The sequence below is a fragment of the Mustelus asterias genome, chromosome 15, assembly GCF_964213995.1.
Source record: "Mustelus asterias chromosome 15, sMusAst1.hap1.1, whole genome shotgun sequence".
Lineage (NCBI taxonomy): Eukaryota > Metazoa > Chordata > Chondrichthyes > Carcharhiniformes > Triakidae > Mustelus > Mustelus asterias.
In genome coordinates, this window is record NC_135815.1 from 18,208,934 (window position 1) to 18,235,375 (window position 26,442).

At 43.6% G+C, this 26,442-nt stretch overlaps 1 protein-coding gene across 1 annotated transcript in view; it reads left to right on the forward strand.

Annotated features, from left to right (window-relative positions):
* Nucleotides 1-339: 339 nt before the first annotated feature.
* LOC144504378 (glutaminyl-peptide cyclotransferase-like) overlaps nucleotides 340-26,442 on the forward strand; it is a 29,750-nt gene continuing 3,647 nt past the window's right edge. The window contains exons 1-6 of the mRNA XM_078229594.1: nucleotides 340-456; nucleotides 5,706-5,852; nucleotides 8,565-8,846; nucleotides 11,568-11,741; nucleotides 13,955-14,054; nucleotides 17,517-17,633. Of these exons, the coding sequence (XP_078085720.1) occupies nucleotides 340-456; nucleotides 5,706-5,852; nucleotides 8,565-8,846; nucleotides 11,568-11,741; nucleotides 13,955-14,054; nucleotides 17,517-17,633 (937 nt within the window). The remainder of the gene's footprint in view (nucleotides 457-5,705; nucleotides 5,853-8,564; nucleotides 8,847-11,567; nucleotides 11,742-13,954; nucleotides 14,055-17,516; nucleotides 17,634-26,442) is intronic.

Below are 26,442 nucleotides of genomic sequence, written 5' to 3' on the forward strand. Positions count from 1 at the left end.
CCCAGCTTTGTAGTACTGCCATCAAATTTTAGCAAAATCTTGGGTAGATTTACTTGAGTTGATTATTTCCCCAGTAGAGGGAGGACCAGCTTGTAATGGGTAAGATTTCTTTATGCACACTTGTATTTGTTACATTTTTAAAACATACAAGACAGATAAGCTAAAAAGCACATCGTAGTCTCTTACTCCTTATTTGTCAATTATAGGGAGTTTTGAATGACGTAAAGATAAAAGGGCTATAAGGGCTCTGTGAATTCTGGTTAGGCTTGCAAGATTGCACAGTAGTCTGTGACGAGAAAGGAAGAGAAAGTAAGGCAAAAGTGTGTGCTTAAGCTAGAGATGGCAAATAGCAAGTGCTTGCTTTTTTATCTATTTGTAGCTTTATTTTGCTTGAGAACAACCGTCTGCCAAACCCAAGGGCAACGACAATACAAAGCACCATGGACAGAGGAAAAGGTATGTTTTGGAGACTCAGGTTTCATTGTGGTGTAAGTGTACTATTGGTGGTGGTGTGTAGGCAGGTTGGTGAAAAAAAGAGGGGTTTACAATTAGGCTTCAAAACCCTGTAACTAGATGGTCACCAAACATAGAAAGCATCACTAAAATAATCATTCAACATATTTTTTGGAAAAGTAGGGAAGTGTGAAAGTTTCAAATATAACCCATTTGTGCTTCTTTCTTTTACTGTCAACTACCTAGCATAGGAAGCAAGATTGAAGCTAATACAAAAACATCCATTTTAATTCAGGGTAAGTGCAGAGGTAGCAGTATGAGATCAGAAAGCAAAATATTGCCTAACCTAAAGTCATCTTGATAACCTGATTTTGTAATTTTATGCAATGTTGACTAAAATGTCAATAACATCGCTGAGGTGCCTTTGAAGTGTGGATTTTAGACAATTTCAAGATATATGTAAGAAAGTTTGAGATGCGATAACATTGGAGATTATCTGCTCTGTACAGAAAGAGTTGGTTTTTATTACTTACGTTGAATAGCCTTTCAAGCAGGACACTTGAATGTGTCACATAGGGGGCAATTGAAGAAAGTGGAGGAGGATTTAGGTCAGATGGTCAAAGGCATAGTCAAATAGATAAGAGGCTATGGAAGGCACATAGTGGCTGATGGTTTTGCACCTATAGTGTAATGGACAGGATGGAGGGCACGGGACATCCAATAAACTGGAGTCAGAAGAGCAGAGATGGATGCTGAAAACAGGACTGAAGGTTTCAAAAGTAAGGTGCATTGTAGCCATGTAGAGAATTGAAGTTGAAATGAGGATTTTCAAAGTCCGTGGGTTGCAGGTAGAGGAGCCAGTTGAGATTACACAATATGCGTTTTCATGGGATGGGATAAAAGTCACAAAACACTGAATTAATTAACCCTACAGCTTTAAGTGCAGTAAAACTTTTTGACAAGTGATTTATATCAATTTGAGCAACTAAAGCTTTTCAAATCCAGTGCCATTCACCACTGTTTCATCAAAATTCATGACAAATTGAGGAATCCAAAAAGCAAAGTTAGTGAAACAATTATATAACAGTTCTAAGTAATTTCCTTATTTCACTGCCTTGTGCCCCCTTAAAATTATATATGTTATATTCTGCTTTAATCCTAATGTTGCTATGATACAAATATTTCTACCAAATGGCTGGACTATAATAATTCTACCATTAGCTTAATTTGAAAGTAATAATGTGTTTAAAATTGTGTTTCTAAGTAGCTTTGACTGAGGCAGTATGACAGTAGTATCAACATGAAAAATTCATTTAAATAAGTATATCATCAAGGTGCTATTGCAAGGCAAAAACTAGTGTTTAATAAGGAGCCCATACCAGCCTAAAAAATAACACCCACAATTGGGTTAAAAGTTACATTTAAAATTCACATTAGAAAATCCAATCATATCCTGTTCACACCCAGAGTACCTCCTTGGCTCAGCCATCAGAATTTTTAGGATCACTGTTGACTGAAAGCTTAACTCATCCATGTCAACAAGAGAAGGGCAGAGGAAGAGGACTCTGCAATTCATAGCTCACCTCCTGATTCCTTATAACTTTCACAAGGTTCAATTGCCTAAATGGTTGCTGTCACAACTAAACAGATAGGAAACTAAGCACTATTCAGTGTAGAGCAGTTTGGTTGATCAGCAATACTGCCATTCGACTCAGTATCCAACCCCCTCCATTTATGCCATTGTGGCTGCATTATATACGGTCTAAACAAGGTACTGCTGCAACCTACCACAACATTATCTCTCTTCCCTGTGACTTGTACCAAAGAGAAGGCAAGGTAACAATATTGTGGAAACACCATCATCTGTAAGTTCCTCTCCAACCCCGATGATTTGCGATTCCTTTATGGCTATTGGGTCAATGGTATAACCATGGTGAAAGCACCTTCACCAATAAGTATTGCAATGTTCATGGAAAAGGTCCTTCACTCTTCTGTGTCAGTAAACATGCTGAAACTTTCAAGGGATATTTTGGCAATAGGTTTCAGGATCCAGGTCTTCCGATGTACACTCAACTGCCTCTCAGGAATCTTGTTAATGGGCAATAATGAGAATGTAATATGTGAAATATTCTCCTTTGATTTGATTTGATTTATTATTGCCACATATATTAGCATACGATCAAAAGTATTGTTTCTTGCGCATTTCTTGGGCGTTGGGGAGAGTTACAGAACAAAGAGATCTACATGTTCATAGCTCCTTGAAAGTGGAGTCACAGGTGGACAGAGTGGTGAAGAAGGCCACACTTGGAATACTGTGTGCAATTCTGGTCACCCTATTATAGAAAGGATATTATTAAACTAGAAAAAGTGCAGAAAAGATTTACTAGGATTCTACCGGGATTTGATGGATTGAGTTATAAGGAGAGGCTGAATAGACTGGGACTTTTTTCTCTGGAGCGTAGGAGGCTGAGGGGTGACCTTATAGAGGTCTATAAAATAATGAAGGGCATAGACAAGGTAGATAGTCAATATCTTTTCCCAAAGGTCGGGGAGTCTAAAACTAGAGGGTATAGGTTTAAGGTGAGAGGGGAGAGATACAAAAGTGTCCAGAGGGGCTATTTTTTCACACAGAGGGTGGTGAGTGTCTGAACAAGCTGCCAGAGGTAGTAGTAGAGGCGGGTACAATTTTGTCTTTTAAAAAGCATTTAGATAGTTACATGGGTACAATGGGTATAGAGGGATATGGGCCAAATGCGGGCAATTGGGATTAGCTTAGGGGTTTTTAAAAAAAATAAGGGCGGCATGGACAAGTTGGGCCGAAGGGCCTGTTTCCGTGCTGTAAACTTCTTTGACTCTATGACTATACAGACAAAGCATACTGCTCATAGAGAAGGAAATGACAGAGTGCAGAATGTAGTGTTATAGCTAGGGTATAGAGAAAAATCAACTTAATGCGAGGTAGGTCCATTCAAAAGTCCTCCTCCCTTCACAGAGCAATGTCCTTTTTAAATATCTTGGTTTGGAAATAGTAATATTGCTGAAACCCCGATTAAAAGATGAAAACTAGTGAGCATGGAACTGCAATGCAGTGCCTTCAGACCTGAAGGCCTGCATCTTTACACTCCCTCCCCCATGCTTGCTGAGCAGTGCCCCTTAAGCTGTATATAACCACTTGTCTCTCTGTAATGGAGGGAAACACCCATAGTCCTTCATGGAGTATACTTCATTTCAATATATTTTTTTACAGATTACTGTTGTAGGAAGTAGCTTTGTGCCTAGGATTCTTCATACAATGACTTATTGATCAAAATCGTGCTTTGTAGAGAGGCATTGAGTTGATGCCTGACATTTCCTCACAATCATCCTTAGCTACTTATAAATTTCCTCGAGTGGAATTTTATGACCCTGTCATGGCAAGGACAGGGCTGGAAAATGTGGTGAACCATTCAAAAGTCCATTGATATGGCAGGCCCCGAGAATTAGAAACATTGTCACATGTCTGGCTTATTTCTGGAATTTTTTATCAATGCAGGGAGAATTGTGCAATTATTTTTCTTCAAGTGGCTTATATTGATAGTTGGTGCACCGCTTTGAGGGATCATAAATAAAAATAAATTCAAAAACAAAATACTGCAAATGCTGGAAATCTGAAATAAAAGGAGAAAATTCAGCCATTCTGGCAGCATTTGTGGAGAACAAAACAAAGTTAATCTTTCAGGTTGATGTCAGGATGAAAGTACAGTGACCTGAAACATTAACTCCATTTCACTCCCTCGATATGCTACCTGACTTGCAGAGTATTTACAGCACTTTTCGTTTATATATAAAAATAAATGCCTTCATAAATGCCTTGGGGCAGCACGGTGGCACAGTGGTTAGCACTGCTGCCTCACAGCGCCAGGGACCAAGGTTCAATTCCAGCCTCGGGTCACTGTCTGTGTGGAGTTTGCACATCCTCCCTGTGTCTGCATGGGTTTCCTCCAGGTGCTCTAGTTTCCTCCCACAGTCCAAAGATGTGCGGGTTAGATTGATTGGCCATGCTCGATTGCCCCTGAGGGCCCTATTTTACAATTTTAATTCTAAGTGCTGGGCGGACTTGAAACTGGGAATGTTTCAGATCCAACTTTTAGACCCGTTCTCAGGCACCCCCATACGCACTCTGTCTGAAAAAATATCAGCAATTCCGAATCACGCTGCAGAAGCCTGTGGGCGGGGCTTAATGCACCTGGAGCCCTGCAGCTCCAATCGGCGCCTACGACTGCACATGCGCAGACAAAAAATGATAGAATGCGGCTGCCCTGCCACATCGTTCCTGGGCCAGATAATGCCTCCCCCTGGCCCCCACAACATTACTGACCCCCTTATTCCCCCCCACCCCTTTGCCACCCAGACTGATCGTGGGCCTCTCTCCCCCTTCCTCCTCACTGATCCCAGGCAGAGTGGCAGCGGACCCCCCTTCCGCCCCCCCACCGATCTCAGGCAGAGTGGCAGTGGACACCCCCTTCCCCCTCACTGATCACAGGCAGAGTGGCAGCAGAACCCCATTCCCCACCACCAGAGAGCCATCGGACCCACCTCCCCCCCCAACTCCCCCTCCCCCCCCCCACCCCCCTCCCCCCCACGCCCCTCCCCCCCACCCCCCCCCACCTCCACCATCGATCTCAAGCAGAGAGCTGTCGGGCACTCAGCACTTACCTCCTCACTAACTGGATCACCCAAATCAGACTTTTGTGGAGTATGTCTGTTTCGCGCCGAATCTGGATGGTGAATGCAGTGGTCAAGGGGGACGTGCCGGCAAGGTTGGGCGCGCAGCCTATTAAGTCAATTTAAATGCATGCAAATGCATTTAAATGGCCGTCGCGCCCATTTCAGGCGCGGTCCCAATCGTGGCCATTTTCAGGCCTTGGTCTCGGTGAACCGGCGCAGAGGTGAGCACGGATCGCGCTACTCACTTCACACCCGACTTTACCAAGTTTTCGCGCCCGAAAACGGGCGCAACTGGATAGTAAAATCGGGTCCTTAGTGTCGGGGGACTAGCAGGATAAACACATGGTGTTACAGGGATAGGGCCTGGGTGGGACTGTTGTCAATGCAGGCTCGATGGGCCGAATGACCTCCCCCTGCACTGTAGAGATTCTACAATTCAATGATTCTATGATAAACAAAAGATAGAAATGTTATGATTTTGTAATAATAGTTTGCTTCTTATTTTTCTTTGTTTTCTCACTTTTTCAATGACATTAAACCACCAGCTACTACACAAGCCCAAGTACTTGAATGCGGATGACATCCAAAATATTACATCATTGACTAACATTACTCAGATGTGGTATTCTTTGCTGAAACCAATTCTTAGGGAGAGGTATCCAGGCTCTGCTGGAAACCAAGCTGTACGCCAGGTGAGTAAAGATACCTTGTAAAACGATGAAATTCATTAAAGTTTAACTTACCCTAAATGTAGTGTCAGAATACAACAACTTTTCTTGCATAAACTTGTCTTGTCCCTTAAATATTGAGGTGCTTGAGATGTAAAAAATATTCAAAAAGACAGATACACAGATATTTCCTCTGGTTGTGGAATCAAGAACAAGGAAGACACAATCTTGAAATTAGAGTCAACTATTTAGAAAGGAAATCAGAAAGCACATTTTTAACCAAAGGGTAGTGGATCTCTGGTATTCTGTCACTGATAGGGCTCTGAATGCTGGGATAATTGAAGATTTTAGGATCAAGATTTTTGTTAGGTTAGGATATTAACTCAGGTGAGCAATAATCTTAATGGTAATGCAGGCTTGAAGGGCTTAATGGTCTCCCGTTTCCTCCTAGAAATGGAAACCTCTTGGTCCACAGCAGACCTCTACACATTAATGCTTCATTAAGTAATGGTAGAATAGAATCATAGAATTCCTACAGTGCAGAAGGAGGCCATTCAGCCCATCGAGTATGCACCGACCACAATCCTACCCAGGCCCTATTCCCCTTACCCCACATATTTACTTTACTAATTCCCTGACATTAAGGGGCAATTTAGCATGGCCAATCAACCTAACCTGCACATCTTCAGAGTGTGGGAGGAAACCGGAGTACCCGGAGGAAACCCACGCAGGCACAGGGAGAGCGTGCAAACTGCACACAGACAGTCATCCGAGGCTGGAATTGAACCCGGGTCCCTGGCGCTGTGAGGCAGCAGTGCTAACCACTGTACCGATTTTAATGGTAAAATCATGGATCCAAATACATTAGTGACCATTGTGAGCTTACAGTCCATTAGCTGATAAATGCCAAAGGAAAGAATCAGCAGAGTGAAATTATTCATTTACTTTTTATTCATATAATAGGAAGGGATCAATTTGAATATGTGAAATTTGCAGGATTTCTATCCATTAGTAAAATGTGCTCCAGAGTTTAAAATAAATATATAGACTGAAGTTTAAAAGAAATATATGTACTAGTGCCAATAGATGAAGAAATTCACTGATACTGTGATTCAAAGAACCATAGAACCATAGAAAATTACAGCTCAGAAACAGGCCTTTTGGCCCTTCTTGTTTGTGCCGAACCATTTTTTGCCTAGTCCCACTGACCTGCACTTGAATGATTTTCTCTACCATTTGCCCAGAACGATATTTTGACTCTCGAACCTTGAGCAGACTGCAGCTGTACACACTTTTACTACTCTGTTCCCAAGTCAGCATGCAGTCGCGACAGATGCAATACTCCCAGTACTACTCCCCGTCAGTCTAGCTGATCTGGTGGAAGTTTTAAAAGTGGGTAGCACATGTTACTACAATTTTGAAAATGTTATTAAAATAATATTAATCAAAATAACAATTTATTTTGGATAGTTCAAAGCTAACCATTCAATATTTCAAAGGCAAATCCCTCTCCTGTCTTTCCATTCTATCAACTGAAGTCAGGGAAAGTGACATTATCTTGAACCTCTGCAAATACTATGAGTTGCAAAAGGCAGCAAGCAGAATATGCAAGTGACTTCAGGATAAATCCCCCTGCAATCTTGCTTTCACTCCATTGGTCCTTGCCCTTAGCTTGGCACCTTCAGAGAGCTGAATATAAGAGCTCCTGTTTGGTGGAATAAAACCATCAGCAGAATGCCACCAGGGTTCCAGGGGTTAAAACCATGAAGAAAGATTGAATATTTTCTAAAATTCATCTTTGGGATGTGGGCATGGCTGGCGTGGGCCAGCACTTATTGCCCATCCCTAATTGCCCTACATTTCAGAGGACATTTGAGAGCCAGGTAAGGATGGTAGATTTCCTCCCCTAAAGGACATCAGTGAACCAGATGAGTTTTTATGACAATTGTTTTATTAGACTTTTAATTCCAAATTTTTATTGAATTCAAGGGTAGGATTTTCCAGCTGCGCACGCCCCAAGAGGAAAATTCCCGCCCAAGCTCAACGGACCTTTAAATAGTCCGCCAAATTTTCTGTCCACTTGTTACGATTCCCATAGTGGGTGGGACAGGAAACTTCTGGCCCAAATTTCACCATCTGCCATGGTGGGATTTGTACCCAGGTCCCCCGATCTTGCCCCGGGTCTCTGGATTACTAGTCCAATGACAATAGCACTACGTCATTGCCTCCCCAGTCTAAGCGAGCATTGCCTAGAATCTAGAAGGTCAAAACAATTAATTGATTGAGGTTTTTAAGATTTTAAAAGGAATTCACAGGATCATTAGAAATAAACTTCTCCTGCTGGTGGGCAAGTCTGGGAAAGTGGTCTTAACCTTAAAATCAGTCTCAGGCCATTTAGGAGAGAAGTTAACAAACAAACTTTCACACAAAGGGTGGTAGAAGTGTGGAACTATCTTCTATAAAAAGCACTTCAATGAACTGTAAATCTAAGATCAATAGATTTTTGCTTGCAAAGGTTATTAAGGGATTATGGAGCCAAGGGAGGCAAATTAAAGTAGAATAAAGAATAGTTATTATTAAAACGAGTTGAAGTATATGTTCACAAACTGAATTACTTACTCCTGTCCTATTTTCCCATCAACAACTCAATTGAAATTTCAAATTAAAATGTTTTTAACTGGCTTCTTTTTTAGCTGCTGTGAAAATTAATCCTTGAAAAATTGTTTTTCTCCATAGCACATCATAAGTCAGTTAGATGGATTCCAGGCTGGCTGGATAACTGAAGTGGACACTTTTCAGGAAGCAATACCCTATGGAACAGTCACATTTTCAAATATCATCAGTACACTGGATCCCTCAGCTAAACGAAGGCTGGTGCTGGCTTGTCACTATGATTCAAAATACTACAACAAGTGGTGGTATAGTAGAGCGTACGTGGGTGCCACTGATTCTGCTGTATCGTGTGCTATGATGTTGGAACTGGCTCGTGCACTGGACACTCTGCTACTTCAGATGAAGGTACTGCTTAATGTATGATACAGAACAACGCACAGGCATTGTAAATAATTAATCTGGTATGTAAAATTCTTGGTTATTTGACATCTCAAGCTTGTATCAAGAGGAGAGCGTTAAGATGTCAACTTAAACATTTTTGTATATTGCATGTTAGAAGAACATTCACTTTCTAAAGCCATTAAAAATGAACTTTTTTCTGCACTTTCGCATTCTTTATTAGGAGGTATTCATGTGAAGAACCATTAATATAGTGACACTTCAGGCCTTGCAGTGGCAATGGTGAAGAAACCATAGTAAAATTTGCTGCTGCCACTTATCAAAATAGTACAGTGATTTGGGAGAAGGGGATTTCAAATGCATTTCCTATAGTGTTCCTCAGATATGCTGAGGTATCCCATCCATTAATTCGATCTATTAACATCATGGTCTGTCACAGTGAGATACTAAACAGATGATTAATGAAGACACATGAAAGTATAACAGCACGCTTAGTCAATTAAAAGACTGTGGTATCTGTAGCAATTTAACATCTGTATTAAAATAATACATCATATTTCTGTCCAGATATTAATCCTCTGCTGAAACTACCCACTAATGCCTTTGTCAATAAAGGATTAACAAATAAATGATCAATGCAACCTAAATAACTGGAATAAGATGATAACAATATACTGATTTACTTTATATGGGGTAATTTTGGACAATTGTGTGAGGAAAAAGGAACTGCAAAGCTCACTGAGTCATTAAATTATAGGCCAGAATTTAACATGGAAGGAGATGGCCCAGTCCCCCAGATGAAAAGATGGGGGCATTCTCCTCCTCGACCTGGTTGAGTTTCCCCAGTTCGCTCATGGTTGGCTCATGGCAAGACTCTCCCCCTCCCCTACACGCTTCTGAGAGGAAATCCCAGCTACGTGAGCTGCTGGCCGATTAGATGGCAGGCAGCTCTCTCATCTCAGCAGTGCCACAGGGTAAGGTGGCCTCCAATGGGACTAAGCAAACTTCCACCAGGGCCAGTTTGGCAGCTCTGACATTGGGGGTGGGGGCGTGGGGGGTGGGGGCACTGAGTTTGAGAGGGCAGAGGTGGGAAACCCTTTGGGGTGGGGGAGTACCATGATAGCGTGGGGTGGGTGAGGTGGGGAGGGCCACGGGCCAGGGATAATGTACTGAAAAGGAGTTCCAAGTAATTACTACTTGCTGCATAGAAAGGCTCTTCCTCACATATCTCTTGCATCTCTTACCCACATTTAATCTGTGTCCTCTCATCCTTGTATCATCAACTCATAGAATCCCTACAGTGCAGAAGTGGCCATTCAGCCCATCGAGTCTGCACTGACTCTTTGGCAGAGTATCTGACCCAAGCTCTTCCTCCCACCCTATCCTCCTACATTTCTCTTCGCTAATCCACTTAACCTACACATCTTGGGACTCTTAAGGGGCGATTTAACATGGCCAATCTGCCTAACCCGCATATCTTTGGACTGTGGGAGGTAACCGAGAACCCAAAGGAAACCCATGCAGACATTGTGCAAACTCCACACAGTCACCCAAGGCTAGAATTGAACCTGGGTCCCTGGATCTGTGAGGCAGCAGAACTAACCACAGCACCACCATGCTGCCGACTAATGGGAAGTTTTATTGTTTCACCTCATCTAAATCTGTCGTAATCTTGTGCACTCTACCAAATCTCCCCTTTGCTCCATGGGAGACAATCCCAGCTTCTCCAATCCAACCTTACAGCTAAACTCTTGCATCCTTTCAACAACCCTCGCTTCCTTTCTGAAGAGTGGTGACTAGAACTGGATACAATGCTCTAATTGCTTTATAAAGATTCAGCATAACTTCCTTGCATTTGGACTCAATGCCTCTATGAAGCCCAAGATTCCATACGCTTTGCTAACCATGTTCTCAATGTGCCCTGGCCCCTACAAAGATCTGTGCACATGCACCCCACTTGTCTAGAATTTAAATTGGTAACATTATGAAAATAGTGATTTAAATTTTAAAAATCCAATTTATGAGCATCTCTAACAGTACACCCCAAAGTACTATGATGATTTTTGGACCAGCCCAGGCTGGTGTTCTTTTCCAAAGTGCGACCTATGGTGGCAATTCTCCCAGTGCTGCCGAGAGATTCCGAAGGGGGTCGGGGCTGCTGGTGGGAGGAGGGTCAGGGAGATTGGGACTGCCGGTGGGTAGGGGGGGGTTTGGGAGATCGCGACTGCTGGGGTGCCGATGGGGGAGGGGGGGGGGCGATCAGGGTGTTGGGGGGTGATCGGAGGGGCAGTGTTGCAGGGTCACAGCCTTGGCCAGCGATTGAGCTGACCAGCGATCGGGAGGCCGGTAGTGCGGGATACTGTGCACGCACTGATCTCGGCGCTGACAGATCGGCGGTTGTGCAGTGGCCCGCTCTGCACTATGCTGCCAGCCTCTCCAGCGGGAATAGACCCCGTCCACTGATTTTTAGCGTGATTTACGCTAGTGCACTCTGTAGTGCACAGAGTGTGGGAGATTCATTTTGAAAATCCTGCTGAAAAAAAAACAGTGGGATTTACTCCAGTTTTTACGCAAATTCGACACTTAGAATTTTTTTGGGAGAATCCCACTCTATATTTTTGTTCCAACATTTAATTGAGTTTTAATGTTTGAAAATGTTTGCAATCTGGATATTCAAATTTTAGTGTGCATAAAGGTTTACACTCAAATTATTTCTCTTTCATTTAGGATTTTAGTGACAGACCAGATCTTACACTGCAGCTCATTTTTTTTGATGGTCAAGAAGCAATTGAATATTGGTCTGAGATTGACTCTCTATATGGTTCTCGACATTTGGCAAACAGGATGGAGATGACGAAACATCCTACTGGTGTCAGTAATACCAACCAGTTGCACGGAATTGTAAGTACTAACTACCTTTGAAACAGAAACAAATACAAGGTGTGGTTATTATCATGAAAGCAAATTACTGCGAATGCTGGAACCTAAAATAAAAAAAGAAAATGCTGGAAAATCTCAGCAGGTCTGACAGCATCTGTGGAGAGAGATCAGAGCTAATGTTTCAAGTCTGGAAGACCATTCGCAATGAAGGGTGATGGGGCACATTCATAAGACAATCAAATAGAAGACAAAGCTTATTCTCAGCTTCCTCCTGAGGTTCCCAGCATCACAAATGCCAGTCTTCAATCAATTTGATTTAGTCTACATGATATGAAGAAATGGTTGAAGACACTGGATACTGCAAAGATATGACCCTGACAAGGTTCTGGCAATAATACTGAAGACTTGTGCTTTGTGCTCCAAACCTAGCCATGCCTTTAGCCAAGCTGTTCCAGTGCAACTACAACATTAGCATCTATCTGGCAATGTGGAAAATTGCCCAGATTTATCCTGTCCGTAAAAAGTAGGACAAATCCAACCCGGCTAATTGCCAGTCTACTCATGATCATCAGCAAAGTCATGGAAGTGGTCATTGATAATGCTATCAAACGGCACTTCCTCAGCAATAACATTCTCACTGACACTCAGTTTGGGTTTGCCAGGGCCACTCAGCTCCTGGGCTCATTGCAGCATTGGTCCAAACATGGACAGAAAAGCTGAAAAAGATGAGGTCAAAGTGACTCTCCTTGATATCAAAGCAGCACTTAATGTGGTAATGCATTTTAAGCAGCAACCAAGAAGCAGGGCAATGGACAAGAACACTGGAGAATACCCCAGATAGACGGCAACTCTCAAAAAAGGAACATAAATAACAAAGGCCTCAAGGAAGAAGCAACAGAAGATCTCAGAGGAGGCAATGAAGACATCAGGGAAGAGGCAATGGAAGGCCTTAACGGAGGCTATAGAAGACCCCAGAATGAGGGCACTGAAAGACCCCAGAAGGAGGGCTAATGGGACAATGGAGAATAAGTTGAACTCCACGAAAAGTAACCAGAAAATAAGAACAAGTCTAATGAAGAATTGAATCAGAAGAATAAGAGCTTGAAGAAGGAAGCTTGACAACGAGAAATTAACTGAAGAGGTAAAAACATTAAAATTGACAGCAGAATCAGCATTCAGACAGAGAAAGAAACTGAGATTACATGCCAGAACAAGACTGCTGAAATGGTCATGTAAATGAAGAAAACAGCAAGCCTGTATGGAACAGCTCCATCCAAGACTATATTTGGAACTGTACACAGTTAAAGTTTCCAATAAATTGTTTATTTTTGGACACACAAGCCTCAAGATCTCATCAATGAGCCATCACTACTGCAACAAAAAAAACATATTGTCCATAATATGACATGGTGCCATAATATAAAACATTGGTAGCGGATCAAGGTAGATCCCATGGAATTATTGTCTCTGTGACTGGACTCTTGTTGTAGCCAGTACACATGGAGGGACAGATTGTTTGTAAACATGTGGATCACTTGAGGAGTAGAGAGTTGCACCAGGAGTCAGTGTTGCCATCTAGAAATCTCTTAGAACCTGTAAGCACCGAAGTACCTGATCGACCTGTTATTGTCTTAACTGATGTTTCTGTGGAAACAAGTAGTAATGAACTGCTTGTGCCAGAAGAGGTACCTGTTATTTGCAGTTCCTGTTAATGTCGATCAGTGGAAGTATCTCAGATTATAGAATTACACAGTTTTACAAGAAACAGAGAAATCTCTCAAAGACTGCATTTATAATTGTCCAACTCATGCGTATAATGTATAATTAGAGTTCAGGAGTGAGTAACTTAGCTAGTGAAGATTGTATAAAGGAATGAAGGGAGGGGGAGGGGTTGTGTTGATCGTCTCTTTAAGCGCAACACAGCATAAGAGGGTCACCTGTCTTGAGGGACCAATTGGGACTGAGTATGGGCAATCACACCAGGGGGTAGCGTCCTCTCTTAGTCAGAAGATAACTAGAAAGCATAGAATTTTAAAAAGGAGAGAAATAAATAAACAAGTTCCAAATGTTCTATTTTTGGAACGATAGTAACATGAAGACAATCAATTTATTTTAGTGATTGAGTATATACCAGATGGATCCTTTTCTATAAGATTTATTTAGTAGTTGAGGTGATTAATGACCTGATAATTTGCTAATATTCTAATTTGTCAAACTGCTTACATTCCTCTTAGGACCTACTTGTATTAATGGATTTAATTGGTGGACCAAATCCAAGATTTCCAAGTTATTTTCCAAATACAGCTCGATGGCATAAAAGACTACAGCTAATAGGTAACTTAAATTATTTTTGGTCCATGCAAGAAATTCTGTTCTTTAGCCACTGACCTCATCCCTCTCCCTGGCAATTTTCTGAAGCTGAACCAGATTGTTCACAACTTTGGCATCATATCTGACCCCAAAATTAACTTCTGATCATATATCCACACTATCCTATATTTTCTGTCTAGATATTGCCAAATTTATCTGCCAATAAAACCCTCATCCATGCCTTTGTTAGCTCCCTGGTCCTCCTGCCCATGTGAACCCTTTCCCCCTCCTGGTCTCCATCCGACAGCTCCTCTTTGACCTCTTCTTCCACTCCTTTCTGGATGTTCCACTCCCCCTGGTTGTCATCAAGGATGTCACTCCGCTGCTGTGCCAAGTTATGTAGGGTACTGGTGTTGCTATGTCATCCTGCACTACCTGCTGTCTGTGAGATGCATCACCATCAGGAAGGGGGATTTCAGATTGGTTGGTCACTCCCAGAGATTCCTGGATGAAAGGCTCTAGGATGTGCTCTAGTAATTCCTCCACCCTCCGAGTGCTCATAGGCCCCTGGGTTACTCTATGGGACAGAGGGGCAGCTGAAGTGTGCCCAGAGACATGACACCTGACTGGGACACAGCAGACCTCTGACTGTCCATTCCCTGCGATGCTCCTGTGTCCACCTGGTGAGCATCAGAAGCAATGTTGGTGCTCACCAGGTAGTGACCCAGAAGCCTGTCTGCTAAGTTTGCCCACCAAGGTGTGTGTCTCTGTGATAGTGCTTGGTGAGGGTGATAGCTGAGACGCCTCATCCGTGTCCTCCTCGGAGATCTCCTCTGAGGTGCTGTCAAGGGTGGGCAGTGGGGCATTACTGGTTGACAGTTGAGCTCATTGGTTAATGTTCCTGCAAGGCAAGGACCATGGCTTTAGTGCATGGCGTAGTCAAAGGTTTGGACAACAAAAAATTCACTTGAGTCTGGTCATCTGAATGAACGTGCAGTGGCTCCTCACTTTTCTCTTGCAAGCCAACCTCGCTCTCTGTGCAGACCCACTCATGCTCCTCCCCTGGCCCTCTCCTAATACGGAGTCAGGATCCTCAGTTTGGGCATGCCACTGCCCGTCTTCTCTCTGTCAGTGGTTGTGGGCAATCTTTTCCTGCAAGGACACAAGGGGATAATGTGTCCTGGATGCCTGGTGATCAGAGGTCAAGGAATGGCATGTGTGGGCACTGTGTTCAAGCAGGGAGTGGCTGTGATGAGGAGTGCCAGTACAGCATTTGAGGATGATACTGGGAACCCGCAAGGTTGCAGCATGTGGGTTTCAGGTGACATTCCGTGGGTGGCAGAAGGGTGAAGTGTCAAGAGGAGATAGTAGTCAGTCATTCATCTTCTTCCTGCATTGAACCTCTGTCCTCTTGGTCCAGCTGCTGGCACTAACCAGTGCTGCCACTAACCAGAGCTCCAAGGCAGGACTGGTGACCCAGCTAGAGGGCCTCCTGCTAGGATAAATTGTGGTACGTGGCTCCTGCACAGCATCCAACAAATGGTTGAGGGCCCCCTCTGAAAATCTGGGAGCTGGTCTTGCAGCTACCACCCTCCTGGCTTGAATAAGATCAAGCACTCTGGAGCCATTTAAATGTAGCGCTCCTAGTTTGAAGTACTCAAATATTTTCTAAGTGCCTACAAATTGCGGTCCAGATTGCACCATTGGAGCAGGCAGGAATCGCACCAATATTTGTGCTGGAAATAACACTTAAAATTCTGCTCATTGTCTCCCCATCCTTATCTCTGTAACCTCCTCCAGGCCTTTCACCGTCAAGAGATATCGTCTCTCCTCTAAATCTGTCACTTGGATATCCCTGTTTTTAATTACTCGACCAGAGATGGTGGTACCTTCACTGGTTAAGGCCCTAAGTTCTTGAATTCTCTCTTTAAGCCTCACTACCTCCATTTGCTTCCTTGAAGATACTTCTTAAAATCTACCTCTTTGATCAAGTTTTTGGTCATCTGCCATAATGTCTCTTTTTGTGGCTTGGTGTCAAATTTTGTTTGAGAATACTGCAAAGTACCTTGGGAATGTTTTATTACATTAAAGGCACTTTATAAACACAAGTTATTTTTGTTATTATTAAGGGAAATTCATGGGTGACAATGATGTGGTGGTACTTTCACTGGATTAGTAATCCAGAGACCCAGGATAATGCTCTGGGGACCCTGGTTTGAATCCCATCATGACAGATGGTGAAATTTGAATTCAATAAAAATCTGGACCATTGTCATAAACACCCATCTGGGTCACTAATTTTCTTGAGGGAGGGAAATCTGCCATCTTGACCTGGTATGGCCTACATGTGATTCCAGATCCAGAACAATGTGGTTATCTCTTAAATTCCCTCTGAAATGGCCTAGCAAGTCACTCGGTTGAAGGGCAGTTATGGATAGGCAATTAATGGTGGCCCGGTCAGCGGCACCCACATCCCATGAATGAATAAAAGAAAATTAGCTGACAAATATTTGAGCTAAATGGGAGACTGAAGATTTTAGGATAAGATATTAATAAGTTGAGCTGTTATGGCTGGGTGTGGTGCTCTCATCTTGCAAAGGGCAAAGTTAAATATGGAAAATATTGATACTTGGAACTTCTTACTTTTTGGGATAAGTTATATTAAACAGAGCTTTCTCACTGAAGATTAAATAATTGGGAGAGTATAGAATTGTGTAGATCCTATGCAATCTGTGCAATGATTAGATTTAGTTGGCTTAAACTTTCAAAAGTGATTTCTGACCACAGGGGATTTCTACATCTAGAAACACGAGCTCAGCTTGAGTTAGATTGCAAATGGTGCCTATGGAGATGACTTATTGCAGAAGTGCAAAGCTTGAGATTGCTTTTCTTGGATAAGCAATTCCATATATTTCAAAACCCTTGCATTAAATTATTAAGTTTGGTTGTCATGAGAAACTGAAGCAAAAAATTAAGTAAGGCAAGGAAAAGATTACAGATCCTTTTGATAATCCATTATATGAACCAAGGAATAGTAAGTTGATGTATGAATGGGTAACATTGAGTAAACTGAAAATTTGGGTTGATACCAAAAAGTGAGCAAATTCAAAGAATGGGTTAAGCCTTTGTTCAGGATTTTAAGCAACTTACCAGCTCTCAAATGATGGCCATTGCAATTTCAAAGAAGCCTATATCTCACATGGAAATAGTGAAAACAAAGCTCAAACTAGATAATAGGACAGCATGTATCCAGAGTATGAACCTAATAGTTTCACAAATCAGTAGATGGTTCACTCCCATGCACTTACCTGAAATATAATATTTGAATCATTTTTGTAGATCATTTCTGCTCCAACAGTACAGTTGGGATATCTCTCGGGTATGATTTCACTAGGAGAAAGTGGCAGTGCATTGATATTTAAAGAAAAACATACTGAGCTATCTATGAAATGCAACTAAACCAAAGTGCTTAATGTTGTCCAACAGAACGACGTCTGCATCGACTGGGTGTACTGAATGACCATCCCAATGAGGTGAAATATTTCTGGACCAAAATGCGAGCAGGACATATTGATGATGATCATATGCCATTTTTGCAAAGAGGTATCGTGCAGCAGGTCATAGTAAGGGAGGAAGTTGTTCTCCTCTCGTGTAACAAAATTATAAATCTGTTTATAGCCGACTACATTTATATAGTTTTGGGCTTTATAAATAGAGATTTGCAATACAAAAGCAAGGAAGTTAAGATGAACCTGTATAAAACACTGGTTTGGCCTCAACTGGAGTATTGTGAGCAATTCTGAACCTCACACTTCATGAAGGATGTGAAGGCATTGGAGAGGATGCAGAAAATATGCACGAGAATGGTTCCAAGGATGAGGAATTTCAGTTATGTGACTAGATTATAGAAGCTGAAGTTGTTCTCTTTGGAGAGGAGCAGATTCAGAGGAGATTTGATAGAGGAATTCGAATCACGAGGGGTTAGTACAGAGTAGACATGGAGAAACTATTCCTGTTGGCAGAAGAATCCAGAACAGGTGGACACCAATTTATGATGCTTGGCAAAAGAAACAACAGCAACATGAGGAAAATCATTTTTATCCAGTGAATGGTTAGGATCTGGATTATATTTTTTGAGAATGTGGTGGAGGCAAATTCAAGCAAAGCCATCAAAAGAAAATTGGATAATAATCTAAGCAGAAAACGTGAAGGGCTACAGGAAAAATCAGGAGAACTAGATGAGTTCTTCTTGCAGAGGAAGAGAAGGTGTTACAGGCTAATAGGCTGGAGGAAATAGATGTTCGGAGGGAGGATGTCCTGGCAGTTTTGAATAAACTGAAGGTCGATAAGTCCCCTGGGCCTGATGAAATATATCCTAGGATTCTTTGGGAGGCAAGGGATGAGATTGCAGAGCCTTTGGCTTTGATCTTTGGGTCCTCACTGTCCACGGGGATGGTGCCAGTGAACTGGAGAATGGCGAATGTTGTTCCTCTGTTTAAGAAAGGGAATAGAAATGACCCTGGTAATTATAGACCGGTTAGTCTTACTTCAGTGGTTGGTAAATTGATGGAAAAGGTCCTTAGGGATGGGATTTACGACCATTTAGAAAGATGTGGATTAATCAGGGATAGTCAGCACGGATTCGTGAAGGGCAAGTCGTGCCTCACAAATTTGATTGAATTTTTTGAGGAGGTAATTAAGTGTGTTGATGAAGGTAGGGCAGTTGATGTCATATATATGGATTTTAGTAAGGCGTTTGATAAGGTCCCCCATGGTCGGCTTATGATGAAAGTGAGGAGGTGTGGGATAGAGGGAAAGTTGGCCGATTGGATAGGTAACTGGCTGTCTGATCGAAGACAGAGGGTGGTGGTGGATGGAAAATTTTCGGATTGGAGGCAGGTTGCTAACGGAGTGCCGCAGGGATCAGTGCTTGGTCCTCTGCTCTTTGTGATTTTTATTAATGACTTAGAGGAGGGGGCTGAAGGGTGGATCAGTAAATTTGCTGATGACACCAAGATTGGTGGAGTAGTGGATGAGGTGGAGGGCTGTTGTAGGCTGCAAAGAGACATAGATAGGATGCAAAGCTGGGCTGAAAAATGGCAGATGGAGTTTAACCCTGATAAATGTGAGGTGATTCATTTTGGTAGGACTAATTTAAATGTGGATTACAGGGTCAAAGGTAGGGTTCTGAAGACTGTGGAGGAACAGAGAGATCTGGGGGTCCATATCCACAGATCTCTAAAGGTTGCCACTCAAGTGGATAGAGCTGTGAAGAAGGCCTATAGTGTGTTAGCTTTTATTAACAGGGGGTTGGAGTTTAAGAGCCGTGGGGTTATGCTGCAACTGTACAGGACCTTGGTGAGACCACATTTGGAATATTGTGTGCAGTTCTGGTCACCTCACTATAAGAAGGATGTGGAAGTGCTGGAAAGAGTGCAGAGGAGATTTACCAGGATGCTGCCTGGTTTGGAGGGTAGGTCTTATGAGGAAAGGTTGAGGGAGCTAGGGCTGTTCTCTCTGGAGCGGAGGAGGCTGAGGGGAGACTTAATAGAGGTTTATAAAATGATGAAGGGGATAGATAGAGTGAACGTTCAAAGACTATTTCCTCAGGTGGATGGAGCTATTACAAGGGGGCATAACTATAGGGTTCATGGTGGGAGATATAGGAAGGGTATCAGAGGTAGGTTCTTTACGCAGAGAGTGGTTGGGGTGTGGAATGGACTGCCTGCAGTGATAGTGGAGTCAGACACTTTAGGAACATTTAAGCGGTTATTGGATAGGCACGTGGAGCACACCAGGATGATAGGGAGTGGGATAGCTTGATCTTGGTTTCAGATAAAGCTCGGCACAACATCGTGGGCCGAAGGGCCTGTTCTGTGCTGTACTGTTCTATGTTCTAGAACCAGCACAGACATGGCAGGCTGATATAGCCTCTTCTATGCTATAACCATTCTATTTGTTTATGCTTAGTATAACTCCCTTGCTTTTGTACTCCATGCCTAACATTTATGAAGCAGTGACGTGGGATTAAGTCAATAGCTCTATCGAAGAGCCAGAATCATATACTGAATGATCTTTCTGTACTGTAAGATTCGATAATACTTCCCAATTGTTTTTATATTGAATCACTTTGTCAAAAGGATAGAATTAACTTTCTAATATCTATGTTACTTATCTACATTAATTGATTACAGCACATGCACAAAGCAATGTTCTTATCTTTTTCTTTCCTGACTTAGCTTAAAATGATCCACAACAGGGAAATATAAAATCAATGTAGATGCCACCAGAGGTAGAGACTTCATTGTATGCTTTTTGTAACAAATAGGTTAATGCATTGGGATAGAATTCTTATTTAATGAAATTGTTGGCCCATTTAAAATAATGATAAAATTAGGAAGTAAATAGTTTAATTAGTGGAATCTCTCCCATAGGCAGGGCTGCAGGAAGCAACTCCAGATTTGAACATATTTCATCCCGATGCTGTCCCAATGTCCTGCTGTGATTGATGTATTTATTCTGAAGAAAATGAAGGCATGCTCCTAGGTCAGAAAGACACTTTCTATGTAGCAACTCGAGGTGACTCAATGTGACAAGTAATAAACTAAAAGATTTATTGACTAAGGGTTAACTAAGGGTTTAATAGCACAACTATACAGGCCTACTCCCGTCAACACCCTGACTCCAACAGAAGCCTTCTAGCCCCGGGAATACGCACTCTCACTCCCGAATAACCCAGTTTTGCGTGCTTGCGCTCTGTTGATTCCGTCTTGGTCATGTGGCCCGTGAAGGGATAATTTACAATACTCTTTCTCCTTCAAACCTCAAACAAAAAGAAAAACAATTAGGCAGAAAAATAACAATATTACAGAAGGGATGCTCAGGAGAGACAGTTCATAATGTCAACCTGTCCTGAGACTTTCAGACCTTTGCGGAACACCACAACTCTGTTGGGAGTTCTTCAGCAGCAGGCGACACTGGAGCTGATGTGCTAACGACCTCTGGAACTAGGCCCTTCTTCTGACTCAGTCATCAAAACCAGAGGTTGCCTTGGTCCCACTACGGGCATTGAAATCTCTAGTTCAGGGGCCTGTACATATGAACTTGATGCAGGGCACACTTGTTTGTCTCCTGGAGCTGACGCTCCTCTTCTGCGTAAGTGTTCAACATGCTTCTTTACTCAATGGCGATATGTCTCCACCACATATGAGACTGGCCCTGTCTTCTCCACAACTCTCCCCGGCACCAGGCTGGTCTTTCACCAAAATTCCTTGCCAAAACGAGGTTGTCAACTTTAAATGACCTGTTCCTTTTCTGAGAGTCATGATATTCTTTTTGAGAGGCTTGCCAAGCCTCCACCCTCCCCAACAAATTTGCAGGCATGATCCCAGTAGTTGCATGAGGTATAGTGTTGTGGGACAGCAAACAATCTGCCAATTGCACTGGCAATGGCCTATGAGCCTTCTTCTTGAACGTCTGCCAACCTATTTGACGAAGTATGGTAGGGGGCTGACCTGACATGATGAATGCCATTAGACTTGGTGAAAGTCTGAAATTCGTCATCTGTGAATGCCGTTTTGTTGTCTAATACCAACACTTGGGAAGACCATGGATTACGAAGATCTGCCTCAGTTTTTCAATAGTATATGTAGCTGTGGCAGATCTCATGAGCTGAACGTCCAAACACTTAGAATGGGCATCTACTAGGGTTGTGAACATGTGCCTCAAAAAAGGCCCTGCAAAGTCTACATGAGGCCGTGACCACAGATGGCCTGGCCATTCCAAGGGGTGAATGTTCGCTGGTGGTGATAAGGTTTGCTGGGTCTGACAACTTTCACAGTGCCCAACCATTTGTTTAATTTCTCGGTCAATTCCAGGCCACCATACATAGCCTCTGGCCAACACTTCAATTCTGCTCTGGCCAGGGTGAGCATCATGTAACTCTTGGAGCAGTGGCCGTTGCCCTGGGGTAGGTAGTACAATGACACGAGGGCCCCCACAATAGCAGCCCATCTTCGCAGGTTATCTAATTTCTGTGATGCAAATATGGCTTCATTTGCTCTGCCTTGTCTAAGTGCCATCATGTCAATACCATTTTCTTAATCTTTGACAACAATCGGTTGCTATCTGTCAATGACTTAATGTGAGCTGCTGAGATAGGCAGGGTGTCCAAAAAATGCAGAGCCAATGCTATCTCCTGTTGAACAGGTGGCAATGATATGGTCTGCGGCAGTGGGAGGCGGCTAAGTGCATCTGCATTTGAGATCTGTGGTGCTGGCTTATGGTGGAAGGTATAGCTGTATGCTGCCAGCTGCAAGGCCCATCTCTGCACCCTGGCCGAGGCAATAGATGGCACTGGCTTACCCTCCTGGAAAAGCCCTAACAATGGCTTATGATCTGACACAATGGTGAAATGCTGTCCATAGATGTGCTGGTGAAATTTCTTCACAGATTGACTGGGAGGCTTTGCCGATTTAAGGGTATATTTTTCTCAGACTCTGGCAGAGTCCTCGAAACAAATGTAATTGGCCTCTCTCCCCCTTCTGCCACTTTATGGGATAGAACTGCTCCAACTCTATAGGGGAGGAGTCACAAATGACTACTAATGATTTGCTCAGGTCGAAGTGCACAAGCAAAGTCAACGAATGTACTGTTTTGACTTGGGTAAAATATTCTTTCTGCATGTCTCCCCACTTGCATTGCTGATTTTTTAAAAAAGAGCTGGTGTAGGAGGTCCAGAATTGTTGCTATGTCGGCAGGAATCTTGCATATTAATTGACCATTTCTAGGAAGGGCTTCAGTTCTGTCACATTCCTAGGTGCCGGCACTCCCTTAATAGCTTTCACCTTATCTTCGCGGGGATGCAAGTACATTTCTCACGTTTTAAACATATGCCAATTTCCTTAAACCTCTTGAAGACCTATTCCAGGTTTGCACCATGTTCTTCAGATAACACAACTGTAATCAAGACATCGCCCAAGTATACCCCCACTTGGGGGATTCCTTGTAAAGGTGGGGGGGGGGGGGGGGTGGATTCTTCTAAAGGTGCTGAATTGATGGGAAAACTGTTCTAGATCACAACTGTTTTCTCAGTTCAACTTCACACTCGAATCTCCCCACTCTGTGCACTGCAGAGGTCCCATTCATGAATATCATTAAAAACCCAGGGGGCGGGGCCTATTCGCACCAGAATCTGACAGTTCTGGAACTCTGCGCATGCGCAGTGGCCCCGATCTGTCAGTCTCCCTATTTCCTGGCCAGCTCAATCGCTGGCCAGCTCGGGACCCCCGCAGTGCTGCCCTGCAGTCCCCCCCACAGCCCGATCGTGGCCCCCACAACAATTCCTGGGCCAGCCCTGACCTCCCCTGTCCCGGAGCGCCCGATGTCCAGCCCACCCCTCCCCCCGCTGACCCACCCCCCCCCCCCCCCCCCCCCCGCGTCAGACCCACCCCAGGAGGCAGCTCCCCTCGCAGACCACACCCCCTCCCAGCCCACCCCAATCATTGCCCTCCCTCCATCCCAGACTGATCGCCATGCAGAGTGGGAGTGGGACCCCCCAACCTACGATCACCCTAGGCCCCGCCCACAGTAGGCCCCTCCGTGTCCCCTCCCAAGGTGCCCCTTGGGCATAGGCACTTTGCCCCTTGGGCAATACCAGGGGGCACAGGCTGGCACTGCCAGTGTGCTCATGCCTAGGAGGCTCCACCCCCCCACCCCTTAGGGGGGCCCCGATTACCTACCCTTCATTCTGGCGGGGTTTCCCACTAGTTCCCTGAATGTGGAGAGCTAGTCTAAACCCCGCTGGAATGAAGTACTCTTGGCGGAGTGGGAGATTCAATTGGGACCGGCAAGTTCCCGATAATGACATTGAAAATATATTTTAAACACATTAAAAAAAGATTCAAATGATTTACCTGTCTTCCCGCTGGTTTCCAGTGTGGTCTGGTCTCCGACTGTTCTCTGGCTCTGAGAGATGCACATGCATTCCCGACGCATGCGCAAATCCCGGAATAAGGCTGACCTCGTGCATCTCCCACCCTGACCTACCAGAAAAGTTGCAGGTCGCGATGGGAGAATCGCCCCCAGGCTTTCCGAAGTGCGCTGAAAAATGGTGCAATTGACGAGACATTAAATGACAATCAATTGTACTGATATAGCCCCTTGTGGGTATTTATTGTAAATAACTTTCTGGAACCCTCTTTCCATTCCAGCTGTTGATAAGTGTGACTTAGGTCTAGCTTGGTATATTTGAGGCCCCCTGCTCACTTAGCATAGAGGTCCTCTATCCTTGGAATGAGGTAACGATCCAGCTAAGCTCCCCTGTTTACTGTTAGTTTGTAGTCCCCACAGATCCTCATGGTATGGTACAGTTTCAGGACAGGGATGATGGGCCTATTTGAAAAACTGCTCAGGTTTGATGATGCCCAGACCTTCCAAGCTTTTCAGTTATGTCTTTACTTTCTGGTGTAATGCTTATGGTACTGGATGAGCTTTGAAAAACCTAGTTGCAGCCTCCAGGTTTAGGTAAATTTTAGCTTTATTCCCTTTTTATCCTACCCAGTTCTCTCTGGAATATCTCCCGATATTTACATAGGAGCTCTTGGAATCCTCCATCCTGGACATTAAATATTTCCAGCCAGTTCAGATTTATTTGTTTCAACCAGTCCCATCCCATGAGTCTGGGCCTCTGTTCTTCAGTCACATGATGGGTAGCTGAGCTGACTGGTTCCTATAGGATACAGATGCAGAGGTTGTCCCCACAATTTTTAGTGCCTCTCCAGTGTGTGTCACCAAAGTAGCCTCAGAATAGCTAAGACTTAAGGATTGCAGACTCTGCTGGAGAGGTTGAATATTTTTTCACCTATGACAGGGGCTGCAGCACCAGTGTTGATCTTCATTTTCAGGGATGGCTGTTTAGGGCGGCAGGATGGCAGAGTGGTTAGCACTGCTGGCTCACAGCGCCAGGGACCCAGGTTCGATTCCCAGCTTGGGTCACTGTTTGTGTGGAGTTTGCTCATTCTTCCCGTGTCTGTGTGTGTTTCCTCCGGGTGCTTTGGTTTTCTCCCACAGTCCAAAAATGTGCAGGTTAGGTGCATTGGCCATGCAAAATTCTCCTTTAGTGTACACGAACAGGCACCGGAGTGTGGCGACTAGGGGATTTTCACAGTAACTTCATTGCAATGTAAGCCTACTTGTGACTAATAAATAAACTTTACTTTTTTTAATCATTAAAACAATCTCAATGAGAGGTATTTTGCTAAGTTCCTCCTTTCGTTCCTCCACGAGCTTATTCTTTGCAGGGATTATATCCATCATTTCATTTTTTTTCTTTGGAGCATTCTGTGCAGCCTGCTTTGCTCCACACCTAGCTTGCAGGTGACCCTTCCTTTTGCATCTGAAGTAAATAATATTCTTCCACTGGCATGTCTCTTGGGGGTGGTCTCCTCAAACTGAAAACATGCCTCAGACCCTGGTGCTGAATGACTCTTCTCTGGCTCTGCTGCGCCCTCACTTGGGCTGTTCCTAGAAGCAGCTGGTTCCTGCCACAACTGGTTCACCTCATTCTGCACATCTTGCAGCTCACACACGTCTTGCTCAGTGCACTTGGGCCATCTCTACTGCTTTTTCTAGTGAAATCTTGGTTTCAGCAAGCAGTTTCTTTTGGATGTTGAGGTTATTGATCCCACAAACCAAACAAGACCCTCAATCTGTCCGGCCATGAAGCCAGAGACTGTCTTTCCTGGCTCCCTAACAGCAGAGTGTACTTTTGCAAGATAATGGAAGGGGTTACATTGATCCTTAACTAAATTGACTAACTTATTGAAGATTTTGTGTCTGAATCTTCGGATGACGTCAAAGTCCTCACCAGACTGTAAGTCTGTGGATCACAGACTGCAAGCACCATCACCTTTTCTTTCTCCTCAGCTGTTACTTTGTTTGCTGCGAAAAAAAATGCAGTCTCTCACTGTACTGCCCCAACTCTCAACTGCGGGGTCAAATAGCCTTATTTTCCTGAAAAGCAGCATCATTAAAATTCTGTACTTTTCTCCTTTGCACTTCAAGTGAACACTGTCCTCCCCCTCTAACTCTGCACTGATCCAATTTGTCCTTGTTGCCAATGTAGTAACTCAAGGCGTCTCAATATGGCGAGTAAGAAACTAAAAGATTCACTGACTTTGAAGAACTATGTACAACTAAGGGTTTAACAGCACAACTATACAGGTCTACTCCCCACAATGCCCTGACTCCAACTGAAGTCTTCTAGCCCTGGGAATGTGCACCCTTGCTCCCGATTGGCCCAGGTTTGTGCGCTCACACTCCATTGGTTCTGGCCCGGTCACATGGCCCGTGAGGATCGCCCATTAATGAGACCACGTTACCACATCCTGTTTAATGGTTTTCTTTTGCTGTA